General features: G+C 45.7%; 1 protein-coding gene across 20 annotated transcripts in view; it reads left to right on the top strand.

The window, feature by feature from the left end:
- Pxk (PX domain containing serine/threonine kinase like) overlaps window positions 1–15,110 on the top strand; it is a 68,096-nt gene that overhangs the window by 27,971 nt on the left and 25,015 nt on the right. For 14 of the 20 annotated variants that reach the window (XM_087585910.1, XM_087585917.1, XM_087585916.1 and 11 more), the window contains 5 exon segments: window positions 4,035–4,221; window positions 10,867–10,944; window positions 11,467–11,540; window positions 12,045–12,119; window positions 14,716–14,820. In XM_087585910.1, coding sequence (XP_087442036.1) covers window positions 4,035–4,221; window positions 10,867–10,944; window positions 11,467–11,540; window positions 12,045–12,119; window positions 14,716–14,820 — 519 coding nt within the window. 20 annotated transcript variants of the gene reach the window in all.

The following is a 15,110-nucleotide window of genomic DNA, read 5'->3' as shown; positions in this document are numbered from 1 at the left end:
TTCTTGGTTGAGTCTTGGAGCCCTCACCATTCAACACACTCTCACTCTCTCTTTCTCTCTCTCTCTCTCTCTCTCTCTCTCTCTCTGTTAAGTCTTGGAGCCCTCACCATTCATCTCTCTCTCTCTCTCTCTCTCTCTCTCTCTCTCTCTCTCTCTCTCTCCCTCTCTCGGTTGAGTCTTGGAGCCCTCACCATTCAACACACACATACACACACACACACACACACACACAGTTGAGTCTTGGAGCCCTCACTGTTCAGGACAGACATGTTAGGCAGGAGTGTAGCCCTGTTGGTAGAGTGCTTGCCTGGCAAGCATGAAGCCCTGGGTTCAGTTCCCTGGCATTACACTGAGTAAGGTATTGTAGCACACACCTATAGTCCAGCATTTAGGATATGAAGGCATGAGAATCAGGCTCAAAGTCATCCTCAGCTACCCAGAGAGTTTGAAACAAACAGAAAAGACAGACATTTTACCAGATGCTCATGTTCACCACCATGAAGGGAAAGTAGCCAGAATACTAGAGTCTGAGCCCAGTGCTGCCCTGTAGGGTGTGTAGGATGCTGCGGGTGCTGCTGTATCATCACTTAAATCTGTTCACAGTAAATACTAAAAACTTTAAAACATCCTTGCTTGAACAGTCATCTTGATTAAAAAAGGAATTTTTTTTTTTAGTTGAAAAGGGTAAATGAATTTGATAAATATTTCATTGCAGAGAACAAGGATTAATTCCCTGTTCCCAAAGATAACTGTTTTTGCCAGAGGGTGTGAGTCCTTTTAAGACACTTTTCATGGGAGCTGGAGAGATGGCCCAAGAGGTTAGGAACACTGACTGCTCTTCAGAGGACCTGGGCTTGATTCCCAGCACCCACAAGGCAGTTCATAACCCTCTGTAACTCCAGTTCTAGGGAATCCGATGTCCTCTTTTGGCTTCCATGGACACTAGGCACTGGACCACAAAAAGACACTTGCAAGGGAAACAGTTATACACATAAAGATTTTTTAAAATAAAAGGTTTTGAGAGGAAAAAAGATAGTTTACTCCCATATATGAGCACATCCGTGACTTTTTTTTTTAAGATTTATTTATTATATATGAGTACACTGTAGCTGTCTTCAGACACACCAGAAGAGGGCATCAGATCCCATTATAGATGGTTGTGAGCTGCCATGTGGTTGCTGGGATTTGAACTCAGGGCCTCTAGAAGAGCAGTCAGCTCTCTTAACCACTGAGCCCTCTCTCCAACTCCACATCCGTGAATTAATAAAATATATCAGGTGTGTATTAAAAATAGGATTATATTCTGTAATTTTATACGATATTTTTAAAGGCTATACTGGTTATGTTTTAGGTTATGTTAATCTATAGCCCTATTGATGCTTCCTGTCTATGAGCAGTGTCAAGTAAAATGAGTGGCATGCTGAACGATGTGCTTTCTTTGTACCTGTGCATTTTATTTAAATAAGAAGCTGCAGCCACTTCTTGGCCTTTTTTGCTAAGATCTCATGAAGAAACCACAATTAGATAATGCTTAATTTTATGAGTGAGGAAAGCCACTTGAAATGTGAGCGTCGTATCTAGTGACGAGCTGCGCTGTGATCGATTGATCCCACGTGTGGCTGACACACGTCCGTAGTTGTAGAAGGAAGATTATTTCGGGTTCCTTTCCCAGGGGTGAGAGCGCCATGATGGGCACAACGGCTGGCAGCAGGCAGGCACGACAACTTGAGTAGCCAGCTGAGAGCTCACGCCTTGAAGTATAAGCGTGAAGCAGAGAGAATGAACTGCTGGGAGGCAGGGCCGCAGGCTGTCAAGCCTCATCTCAGCCTCCCCAAACAGACCCACCCGGGGACCAAAGTGTTCAGCACAAACACGGGCCTGTGGGGCCCTGCTGATTGCAGCCACCACAGCTATCTTCCATCTTCCCTTTGACTCTGAGCATTGTGGGAAAGCCCAGCACATACACGGGCCTGTGGGGCCCTGCTCACTGCAGCCACCACAGCCATCTTCCGTCTTCCCTTTGACTCTGAGCATTGTGGGAAAGCCCAGCACATACACGGGCCTGTGGGGCCCTGCTCACTGCAGCCACCACAGCCATCTTCCGTCTTCCCTTTGACTCTGAGCATTGTGGGAAAGCCCAGCACATACACGGGCCTGTGGGGCCCTGCTCACTGCAGCCACCACAGCCATCTTCCGTCTTCCCTTTGACTCTGAGCATTGTGGGAAAACCCAGCACATACACAGGCCTGGGGGGCCCTGCTCACTGCAGCCACCACAGCCATCTTCCGTCTTCCCTTTGACTCTGAGCATTGTGGGAAAACCCAGCACATACACGGGCCTGTGGGGCCCTGCTCACTGCAGCCACCACAGCCATCTTCCGTCTTCCCTTTGACTCTGAGCATTGTGGGAAAACCCAGAGTGGAGTCTGACTTAGCTTTGCCCCAGAGTAGCTGACCTTGCATCCTTTTCCAACTTCAAGATGTCCTTCTTATTAGACTGTCCCCTCAGCCAATCAATATGTTTGTCACTCGGATGGCTTTTTTATTTTTATTTTTCGGTACAAGTGTCAAATAGCACTGTAGCTCTTGAAAGTAACTTTGCTTTGTTTTTCAAGTTTAAAAATAGTCTCAAAAGTTCTAAGTGACCTGGAAAATGGCAGTAGTTTGAGTACCTGCTTTTACCTTTTCTTTCTCCCTAGCCATTGTAAACAGTAATGAATTGGTTTTACACACATATTCACCACACCACACACCACACACACACACACACACACACACACACACACACACACACACACACACACACACACACACACTCCTTCAAGGACAAATAGAAATACAGAAGTAAAAACCATAACCAAACATTTTAGGTTGAAAACCCAAATGACAACTGGGAGGTGGTGGCTCACACATTTAATCCCAGCACTTGGGAGGCAGAGGCAGAGGCAGAGGCAGAGGCAGAGGCAGAGGCAGAGGCAGAGGCAGAGGCAGAGGCAGAGGCAGAGGCAGAGGCAGGTGAATCTCTTGAGTTCAAGCAAGGCTGGTGCACAGCAGCCAGGACCACACAGAGAAACCCTGACTTGAAAAGAAAGGGAGGGAGGGAGGGAGGGAGGGAGGGAGGGAAAAAAGGAAGGAAGGAAGGAAGGAAGGAAGGAAGGAAGGAAGGAAGGAAGGAAGGAAATAAATCCAAATGAAGGCTGGGCATGATGGTACATGTCTACAATCCCAGCACTCAAGTTCCAGGTGAGGACTGTTACACAGAGAACTCTCTCAGAAAAAACAAAGAAAACCCAAAGAGACTTAAGAAATTAATCACATATATATATGTGTGTGTGTGTGTATGTATATATATATATATATAAAGGCAGACTTTTGAGACATGAAGCAGATATCCTCATAGGATCCTATATATATATATATATATATATATATATATATATATATATATAACAGACCCTGAGAAAGGCTTACAGTTGCTATGAATATCATTGACCCAGTGGACACACGATAATGTGCTCACTAAAATGAGATAGTGCCACTGGAAGCAGGAGTCAGGATGTGCAAGGTGAGGTCGGAACTGTGGAAGAGAACTTTTTTTTCTTGTCGGTTTCTCTGTATAGCCCTGGCTGTCCTGGAAAGCACTCTGTAGACCAGGCTGGCCTTGAACTCAGAACTCAAAGACACACCTGCCTTTGATTTTCCAAGTGCTGGGATTAAATGCATGCACCACCACTGCCTGGATGCCAGTGCTGATTTTGAAAAAACAATTTTTCTTGGTATTATGTCCATATATAACTTCAGTAAAAGTGAAAAGAAAACCCAGTTACTATGATTAGCATATGATTTTATCAATTATGAGGTATATTGTTTTATATATGAAATCATAATAAAATATTAGGGTTCATCTTCAAAGTCTATATTGTTTTATACTTAATGAACTATCATGCTTCAGGATTCAGATATCAAACTGAAGTTGTGGATAACATGAATATAACTCCCTCTTTTCTTCCCTTTTTTTTTCTTCCATTCTTTCAGATTACAGGCCTAAGTCTGCCTCTTCCTCCCAAGAAACTGATTGGAAACATGGACCGTGAATTCATAGCCGAGAGGCAGAAAGGCCTGCAGAACTACCTTAATGTTATCATGGCTAATCATGTCTTGTCCAATTGTGAGCTGCTTAAGAAGTTTCTAGACCCAAACAACTATTCTGCAAACTATACTGGTAAGAAATGGAGTGTGTGAGCTGTACTATCATGGGATGTGAGCTCAGCGAGAGATCGCATCTGTGAGAAAACTCCACTTCCTTGTGGGGAAACTTCCTTGTGCACATTTGTAACAGGGCAGGGTTTCTTTGCAAAGATTTGCATGGTTGTAATTGTCTGAACATCTGTTGGAGGGACGTAACTTACTTCCGAAATGTGTGTGATGCACATCCACAGAAGCGGTCACACCCATGCACTTGTGGTCTGCCTGCTATCTTCTGTGGAACAGGGCGGACAGCCCTCAGCAGTGCATAAAGCAACCTCAATCCGGTCTGTGTTTGCACTGGGTAATGTGTCCAGTTTATCTAGAATGTCTTTAATGTAATGTTGATTCAGAAAGGCCATTCCTGTGTCCTCCCGCCTGCTCCGAGACCCTCCATGCCACAGAGGAGGGCTTTTGCTCCCTACTGCTTACACACAAAGGCAGTGTCAAAGCCCGATGCCAGTAAAAGGAAGAACTAAGTACCCCCTTCACTCTGGTGTGGCCTTGCAGGGGCCACTAGGACTACGTTAGGCCTGACCTGATAAACAGAACATGCTTTAGGGTTTCCTCAGTGGAACTCTGGTTTTAATTCTTGTTAAGGGAATAGATTCCGTTACAGTTTTAGAGCCAGACTTGTTCCTGTAGCCCTATCCCTTGGGAAGAAGACTACCGTAAGTTAAGGGCAACCTAGACTATACAGTAAGTTCCAGGTCAGCTTGGGTAACAGCGTGAGACCCTATATCAAACCCCTAAACAAACAAAAAAACACTTGATTTGAATTAACTGGAGAGACCCTTCTCATTCCTGTCTGAGAAGGGGAACTGGAAGCCGACTTGTTAGGCACCAAACCCTCCTCATAGGAGAGGCACTTGGAGGTGGGTTAAGAAATCCCATGTTCCAGCTCTGAGCCTGTCAGTCTGTCTGTGGAATCTGAAGATCCTACACTGGCTCTCAGCGGCTCTCTAAGCAGGTATAGCTGGCATCATGGGAACTTTCCTAAAGTATGGAACTAAGGCCCTCCCCAGACCTGCTGGTACAAGGACTGACTTAACACATACATTACAGTGTGAGAAGCCCTATTTTGAGTGTGCTTGCCGTCTTTGGTAGATATCATGCAGGGCTAAAGAAAGTGCTTTTCCAGAATCTAGACAAGAAAAGTAATGTCTATCTCAAATTCATTTACTCTAGGTCATAGAATCAAGCATTATATGGTTACAGGGATTCCGTTCTTTCCTTGGTCAAAAGACCTCATATGCTAGGCTGGAACTCAGGAGAACCTCAGCTCTGTCGGTATTTGGGAACCTTTCATTTCTTTCTCCAAGCTTCACCTTGATTGTTTCACAACTGTCGGCAGGTCATCTGAGTGGTTTGGATGGGTCAGCCCCGCCCTCTGTACGTTCTGTCAGCATTGTCTGTCCATGCTCTCTTGAGGGCAGGTGTCAGGCTGGAGTGAGCAGGTACCGGTGACATCTGTCTAGCCAGTATCAGTGACCTTCCATACCATGTGCCTGGGGAAGGTATGGAATTCGTGCATTTCCATAGTCAAGGAGCTGTAACCAGAAGAGTGATATTCTCATGGGGTACAGTCCAGAGGGCATCCTAGAGCTGTTGTATCATTAACCAGCGTAGTGCGCGTGTGTGTGCCAGAGCCACGCAAACGTGCAGGGCCTAGGTAATCCCTGTCTCTCGGAGGACTTCAGTCTCCCCATCTATAAGCAGCTGGGACAAGGAGATAATCAGTAACGTCTTCGCCTCGCAAGCATGAGAACCTGAGTGTTGAGTCGTTGAAGACCCTGTGTGAAAACCCAGAGGCACTGGTTAGCGCCTGAAATCTCAGTGCTGGTGGGAGGCAGACACACACACACACACACACACACACACACACACACACACACCACGCGCGCACGCACGCACGCACGCACGCACACACATGTATACACACGCACACACACACGCTCGCACTTGCACAACAGGCAATGGGGAGAAAGACCCACTACAAAGCAGTGCCTTTAAGGGATCCCCTTCCCCTAATTTAGGGTTGGTCAGTTTGAGCAAAGACGGGGAGTCTGACAGGTCTTCAGCATTGAGGTAAACATGTCCTGATCCCACCTAGAACTCCTGGACCTGTCCACAGACTAAAGAACCTTTTAAGCTTTTCTCTCTGGTCAGGAGTATGAAGAAGAAGCTGGAACCTTGCCATCTCTGTCACCTACTTAAGACCCCTCCTTCTGTCTGTGTGCCTGTCAGGGGTCTGTCTTATTCCTACTCCCCCACTTCCATCATTCTTCCTCAGGTTGTCCTGTCTTTGCTCTTTGCCATCCCCATGGCCGAGGTGATGGTTGTGACCAGAGAATAAGATCGCTAGAAAGTCCCAGCGGAAGCTAAGTGCTCCAGAGTGCAGCCGCCGTTAGAGGACTGAGGTGGAGCAGTAGGTGAGGAAGCTGATTCATTTCTCCTTTCAAATGAAATACCAGAATTTGCGTGGCTTCTCGGCTGGTTTACCAGCCTCCTCAGAATAAGGAAGCACAGCTCACTTCCTCTTGCCAGTTTAACCTGACTTCTTGGGGCTCTGGCTCTCTCCCCACTCATACACATGGTTCACCGCTAAGCAAGACCAAGTCTTCCTTCCAACATGGCTGATGCCCTTGTCTCTCCTCAGCTTCTAACTTACCCGATTACTGCCCTGCTTCAGCAAGATGTGAATTCTGTCTTGCAGTGGTAACCCACATCAGCACAGCTACTTTTCCTTGTCTTGAGCACACTGAGTGGGACCCTTGTCCGTGAGGGACTATCTGGCCAACTGAGTGTCAGGGTGAACGGCAGGGTCTCCTAAGCAGCTGCTTCCTGTCCTTCCAGGGAACCAAGCTTTAGTTACTGGGTCTTTTCCTGGTTTTATCCAAAAGACCATGTCCATAAGGTAACACGTACACTCACTCGTCACAGAGGCCGGGGAAGGAGGGCAGACCAAGCAATGTGGAAGCTCCCTTCCGGACCTTGGCTAGCAGGCTAGGAAGGAGAGTCCTGGATTATATTCAGAACAAAGGCAGGGTATTCCGGAGGGAATGCAGGGTATAGTACCTAGCAGGAGATTAGGAATCCAGGTTGGGGCTGGAGGAGTCAGGAGATTGGGGCTCAAAGGCGGCCCACAGAGGGAGACATGACGCCTCTGAGTACGAAGCTGGAAGCACGAGAAGCGATGATGAGAGGCTGGGGCTTGGTTTCCCAGTCCCTGCCTGATTAAGTCCCTAGCACTTAACTGAGCGGCCATTTTCTACCAAATGTCTGTCAGCCTAAAGAAACAGAAACTTCCTAAGATAGCAAAATTAAAAATAAGTATTAGCCAAGTGGTGATGGCGCATGCCTTCATCCCAGAACTCAAAAGGCAGAGGCAGGTGGATCTCTGGGTAATGAGGCTAGCTTGGTCTACACAGAAAGTTCCTAGACAGCCAGAGCTACACAGAAGAACCAAACAAACCTGTCTGAAAAAACCAAACAAACAAAAATAAGAATAAATATTATAAGAGAAATAGGTATAAGAGAATCAAGTAGATGTATTCCTTTTGGGGTCTGCATTCTGTGGGAGGCTTCACAATTGCTTGGCTGCCTGTCGGCTCTTCAGTTCTTTCTTCTCGGATTTAATTGAGCACTGTTCTATCTGCCCTGTGCTAAGGGCACTCAGAAGGGCCAATAGCACTTGTGCAGGGCGATTGTGTACAGGGTTACAAGGTGCATCAGGTCTGGAGACAGAGGAGGACTTCCCAGAAGAGGCAGAGATGGTTTTGGGATCCGAAAGGCCAGTGGAGATTAGCAGGCTTGGATCCAGGGGCCAAGTACATCAGGAAGAACAGCCCAGGTGGGGGGAATTAATATTTCAAAGGACTCTGGACTTGGCCTAAGTTAAAAGATGGCCTCCCAGCTAGAGTCCTCATTCAGGACATGCAAGGTCTGCAAGAGGAACAGACGCCCTGGATGTGTGTGTGTGTGAGGAGGAAGGGTTTGCAGACAGAGGAACAGTAGATTTAGACTTAGCCTGAAGGGTTAGCTGGTCCTTGTGCAAAAGCTGAGTGCTGGGGGCGGGCTAGAGGGTTGTGGGAGGCAGAGCCCAGAGTGTGGGGGGTAAACCAAACATTGTGGGCCACCGAGCCAGAGCCAGTTAGACAGTTGCTGTAGCAGCTTGGTTTTAGTTTGGTTAAGGAAGTGGCGGGCGGTATGGGCTTGTATGCAGAGGAGACGCTCTGGATTTGATGTTGAATCTGTGATGAGACGGTGTCAGTATCAGTCACCATGCAATGTCTTATGATAAATAACAAACAGTTCAATATGAAGAAAATGTTCTGCCTTGAGCTCTCTGACCCTCAAGATTTCACACAAAAATCAAATTCCCAGTCCTCTGTCTATCAGGAACACATCTGTCCTGTTTTCTTTGTTCCCTGTTACCTCTCCATTTCTAAGACAGTGTATGACACATAGTGACATACAGCGAGTTGTTGATGCGTTGCGTGTGGGTCATCTTTAGTTTTGAACTGTTGTCCTACATAGGTTCTGCAAATGACATTGTAGTATGGTAGGAAATTATTTTCATGATTTTTCTCGGAGTTGATATGGATACTTTCATTTGAAATAGCTTTCTTTTAACTTGTTTTCAACTTCCTTTAGAAGTGGTAAAAATATTCTATCAACATCCACAACAGGCACAGCATCCTCAGAGCCAATATGAATTGGCTTTCTTATTAGCTGCCCCCAGCCCTTCCCAGCGTCCTGTGGCCTGTCAGAGCAGCTCTTGCAGAACATAAACAGAGCCAGTCTTGCATCTCATAGTCATGCGCTTCCCCTGGAACATTTAGGGAAGTTTGCATAGTGAGTCAGTAAACAAACACCCAACTCTTGCCTCCTGCAAGCCGTCCCTCTGCTCACAATGCGCTGTAAAATATGCACAGACGCAGTGTTTGCCAAGCTCTCAGGGATTCCAGGGGCGGTTGTTTTGACATATGGAGAGAATTGCCTGGGAGTCCAAGCCTCACCAGTCTCTTTGGAACCCATTAGTACCAGGCAGAGGTGAAATTCCACAGTGGCTTTGTCTTTGACGATTGCCATTTGCTCTGAGAGATCTGCACTGGCTTCACTTACTCACTGCGTTGGGAGAAAATGGTATCAAGTCGTGGTTTTGTTTTGGTTTTTTTTTGGGGGGGGCAGGGTATAAAAGGCAGTTATTCTGATAGTTTCTCGATGCAATGAACTTGAAGGGAATTTCTCTTCTCACTGTCTGTGTTAAATGGAAATGTTCAAATGATAAATGAACAACAAAAAGAGGGTGTGTTTGTAAGTAGACAGGCACTCTCTAACCTACCCGATTGAGCCACGCTGTAGATGAAGAGATTTTTCTGAAACTCTGGCTTTTGTTCTAGCACATACTTAAGGCTAATCGCCTTTTTATTTGTGAAGGCTTTAATTCCACAAGGAATGAAGATGGGATAAATATCACTTGGAACATGTTGTTCCATGTGACCTTATAATACTTTCTGAATCTTGAGCTTCAGCTGTGGCCTGATTAAATTCCTGCTTGAGGTCAGCTAGTTTATATACTTTAGATTTCCTGGCTTAAAAAAATGTGTTTCCACATAAATAGTAATTTTATTTTTGCTCTTTAATAGTCCTTGACTTTGAGTAACTTTAGGTTTACAGAGAAGTTGCAATAACAGTTTCCATAGACACCCCTCACCTACCTTCTCCAGTGTTTATTTGATATAAATAACCATGGTACGTTGTTAGGTTTTAAATCTCGGCCCGTGCCAGGACAGAAAGCACCAAGCCACCATGGCTCCACATGGAGAGGTTTAATGAGAGTAGAGTAGAAGAGCGGAAAGGCGGCCAGCCATGGGCACGTGGGAAGGGGGAAGGGGGCAAGAACAGAGAAGAACAAAGAGTAAGAAGGGGTAAGATGGGTAAGAGAAGGAAGAGGGGGTAAGCAGCCCCTTATATAGTCCAGCTGGCTATTGCTAGGCGACTGTGGGGCAGAGCATACCTGGCTGCTGCCAGGTAGCTGTAGGGGTGGAGCTTAGAATACTAACACACGTAACTGAAACTGAAAAAGCTCTGTTGGCGCATTACCACTAAACTCAGGCTTTATTCAGCTTTCATCAGTTTTCTAGTGTTGTGTTTTATAAAAAGCCCTACAACGGGTATAGTATAGAATAGAGTTTATTTAGGGCTATGGGAAGGGGAGTCGAGAAGGAAGTAGAGACAGAGAAAGACAGAGAGACAGAAAGAGACAGAGAAGAGGAGAGGCAGGCCAGGAACACTTGGAGAGAAGTGGGGGACATGGACGAGGAGAGAGGGAGATAGGGGTCAGGGAGAGAAGAAAGTCAGAGAGAGAGAGAAGGGGCAGAGAGGGTGAGGAGGAGCCAAATAGCCCCACTTATAGCAAGCTAGGCTGTTGGGCAGAGCCTAGAAGGAATGCTAACGCCTAGGGTCCAATCTAAGAGTCTACATTATTTTTAATCTTCCCTTGTTTGGTCACGTCTTTTAAAGAAGTCTGTAGATTTTATTTTGCCATGAACAGCATGTAAAGCTTATGGCTTTTCCTGACGTATCTGACTAATGGATTTCTATAATATCATTTCAGAGATCGCCTTACAGCAGGTTTCCATGTTCTTCCGATCAGAACCAAAGTGGGAGGTTGTAGAACCACTGAAAGACATAGGTGAGAGGCTGGCATGGCCATCCTGCTGAGATGTTATCCCAGGGAAGCTCTTTACCTCTGTTGACCATAGCCCTTGTACCTCCCCACTGCTTCAAGCATTGTCCTTTACTCTGATACCTTGGTTAAAGCCCTGGTGGAGAAGGGGGTGCTGGTAGCCCTGTCAGTCAGTCAGAGGAGGGGGTGCTGGTAGCCCTGTCAGTCAGTCAGAGGAGGGGGTGCTGGTAGCCCTGTCAGTCAGAGGAGGGGTGTTGGTCACTTTTAAGACCTCCATTCTAGTCTCCATCAAGCTTTTTTAGTAAGTCTAGATTGAAGTTCTGTCTTACGAGCTGTCCTATAGATATAGTAATTTCTTCGTTTATTGTTTTTATAAAGTAGTCTTTCTGTATGAACACTGTTAAGTGATTGGGCCCTATATAGATAAGGCTAAGATTGCTAAATGTAATTTTCATTAAGGAAATTAAGATTTATATCAATTGTCTCAAAAATCCCGAAGCTATAAGCAACCTTTCTGCTTTGTGGCAGGTTGGAGAATAAGGAAGAAATATTTCTTGATGAAAATTAAAAACCAACCAAAGGAGCGACTGGTGCTGAGCTGGGTAAACTAGTTTTCTTCTTTTGCTTTCTTTCATTTATTGCAGGATGTTTGGGTAGTATATGGAGGAGTTTTGATGGAGACCCTTAGCACTTTTACTGTGCTCTCACATGGGGATATCAGTCCTACACCAAAGAATTGGCTATACAATTGGTCAAGTAATAAATGTTTGGGAGGGTGTACAAACAGTCTAGATTTAGGACAGACAGTTCTGAGGTGACTCCCCCCCCCCCAAAAAAAAAGCTATTGGATATTGTGTCATCCATTTCCTGCTGGGAGTTGTGGGGATGCATTTGGTTATGGAATTGAATGAAACCCCAGCCATAGCCTGATGTTCGTATGTGCACATAGTACCTCTCCAGAAAAGGCCTTGAAGCAGCAGACTTACTATGAGTTCTGTTCTTGATTTATAATTAAGTTGAACAAATAAAGTTAGGGGGAAAGACATAGGGAATTTTTCTTGCAGCAATCAAAGTGATAACTCTGATATTTTTTCCTACATTTCCAGGCTGATCTTGGCCCAGACAAGTACTTGTCAGATAAAGATTTTCAATGTCTAATCAAGCTTCTGCCTTCCTGTGTGGTAAGTACAGGTTCCCCCTGCTGCCTAATTGCCACCCGGGGTCAGTGTTCTCTTGAGGGTGAACCTGGATCGAAGACCTGGAAATTCTCTGGGGTCTCAAGAATGGAAAGGGACGGTGGCTTTTAGTTCAGACCAGAAGTGTGCAGCCTGTCACAGACGTGACGTCCCTTAAGCCAGTGTTGGTGACACTTCTTAGCCCATTAATGAGAGCTGTTTAAATGGAGTCTGCATTTTAACCAAGTATCAGAGTTGGACTGAGCCCCATTTCTGAACCCTCTTGCTCTTGTCGAGCATTTTATCAGTGAGACTCTTCCCAGCAGGAGACTAACTTCTCAGGCGCAGGTAACCTGGGTAAAAGAATGGGAGAAAGAGGCCCTTTGCTGTCTCAGTACTTTTCATGGGTTAGTGAGCCGGCTTGGGGAACCGTGCATTACTTATTCTAATGGACAGTTCTGAGGCCTTGGTTGGAGGAAAGCACACGGATAGACTCACTGAACACAGAATGTCTTTAGTCAAAAGACTGAAGTCTGGCCTGCCGATGGGTTAATGTTAACACCCATTACCTGTTTTCCACACACTAGAATTAATTGCTTATGGAGTAAGCACGGTCACACTGACTTGTCCAGCGAGTTTGCCTCTGAACATATCTTGTTAAGGCAACGAGGCCATGATTTAATGAGGTACGATTTACGTCCAAGGAAAATGCTGTGGCCTTGAGTTTGATTGGTTGTATGATAGGCTTTCAGCATCCAGGTTTCTGTTGCTGTTGTTTGCAGTAATTCAGTTTGACTTCGAGAGCCTCGTACATGTTAAGCACATGCTCCACCACTGAACTGTGCCCTCAGTTGTAATTTAACTTTTATTTTAAGGTAGGGTTGCACTATGTTTCCCAGGTTGGCATTGAACTCACTCTGTAACCCAGGCCGGCCTTGAACTTGTAATCTTCCTACCCTTGCCTCATAAGTCTGGTATTATAGGCTTGAACCACCAGGCCCAGTTAGCACCCAGATTTAAAATTACTTTTAATGAATGTTTAAAAAAACAAAACAAGAGCAAAAAAGAAGGGGCCAGGAGACGGCTCAGAGGTTAAGACACTTTGTTCTTGCAGAGTACCTGGGTTTGATTTTGAGTACCCACACGGTAGTTCACAACAGTTCATAATTCCAGTTGTCACCCTTTTCTGACACCCCCTGCGCCGGGCACATATATAATGTACATACATACCTGCAGGAAAAATACTCACATTCATAAGATAAAATAAATAGATCTTAAAAAAAAAAAAAAAAGGAAAACAGCAACACCAAAAACAAGGCCAGCCTGGACAACATAGGGAGACTTTGCCTCAAATAACAAAAGCAGTCTCACCCCAACACCCCCAACATAGTGCATAAGAAATGCACATTGAGCCAGACGGTAGTGGTGCGCTCTTTTAATTCCAGCGCCGGGGAAGCGGAGGTAGAATCTCTGAGTTTCAGGCCAGCCTGATCTACAGAGCAAGTCCCAGGACAGCGAGGCTACACAGAGAAACCCTGTCTCAAATAAATAAATAAATAAATAAATAAATAAATAAATAAATCAATAAATCAATAAATCAATAAATCAATAAACCAATCAATAAATCAATCAATAAATCAATCAATAAAACAAAAACAAAGATATACACAATATCTGGGCTGGGTGGCTCAGTCCTCCGGCAACTCCTTCTAGAGTATGGACACCAGCTAATGGATTCACATTAACCCATTTGCAGGTCAGACCTGCACAAGCCTCGGATCCGGACCGTCCATTAGTATAAGTAATGCACGTTTCCCTAGGCCACCTGGTTAGCCTGGCAAAGGTGACTCAGACAGCAAAGCCCTCCTTCATCGTTCGCTCCCTGAGGTCACCTCGAGCCCGAGCAGTCTCCTTGTTGTGTAACTAAAGTCCCAGGTTATAGGAACACATTAAGTCTTTAACGGCTTTATCTCTCCCTCACCTTGCTGGCTGATGTTGGGGTCGCCATCCGGGGAAGACACTGGGTACACACTGCAGACTTCTGTAGGAAGTCAGGGAAGTTCATGCTGCTGGCTTCTCCAAAGGGCCCGCATGCCAAGGCGTGCTGCTCATGCCCGTTTCCAAGGGCCACGCGCCCCGCCTCGGCATCTAGACGGCAGTGTGGAGTAAGCGGTAAAGCCGTGAGCAGAGGCACACTTGTCCCGTGACTGCTGAGCGACTCTTGAGTTCGTTATTAGGACTTTCCCAAAACTCAGCCCCTTTCTTCTCTGCTACCTCATTCTGCCCGAAATCTGGATGCACACAGGCAAGTGAGGGAGCTTTCAGCGAGGAGCCTCACACAGCGGAGACAGGAGGGGCTTAGCCAAGCAGGCCTTCTGTGTGGAGCTTGCCACCTCCTCTGTGTCACCTCTCCCTCCTCCCATCTTAGGTAGGGAGGAGCTAGTTGATCATCTAATAACTTAGAAGTAGCATGTGTCCAGGGAACAGCATATTTGTATAAAACTAAACCAACAACATGGCGCTTGCCTCTCCATGAGGTCATGAATCTGAAAGGCCGGAGCTTCTGGCGTAAACTAACCTGAATTTCTCTTTGTCTTGGCAGCACCCTTACATCTATCGGGTTACCTTTGCCACGGCTAGCGAATCTTCAGCGTTGCTGATTAGAACCTTTAATGATAAGGGAACTCTGAAGGATCTGATCTACAAGGTACTACTTATAAATCAAGCTCGTGATCATGGATTCAGACCCTTTAGAATCTGTCTTGATACGTAAAATTCCAGGAGCTAGGCCCCATGAATTTTATTCTAATTTTTAAGTTTTAAGCACAGCATGGTGAAATCCCATGTTCTCGGGAGTATTGCAAGTTTCAGTCCAGGCTCGATTACATAGTCCCTATCACAGAAAACAAATGGAGAAAAGTTGAGTCTGATTTGGACAAACTTCTGTTTGCTTAAAGAGCGTTTCTTTCCCGTGAGCAAAGACAGATTTACACAGTA

This window comes from Rattus norvegicus, chromosome 15 (genome assembly GCF_021556685.1).
Source record: "Rattus norvegicus strain SHRSP/BbbUtx chromosome 15, alternate assembly SHRSP_T2T, whole genome shotgun sequence".
NCBI classification, from domain to species: Eukaryota; Metazoa; Chordata; class Mammalia; order Rodentia; family Muridae; genus Rattus; species Rattus norvegicus.
This window is presented reverse-complemented; position numbering and strand designations above follow the sequence as displayed.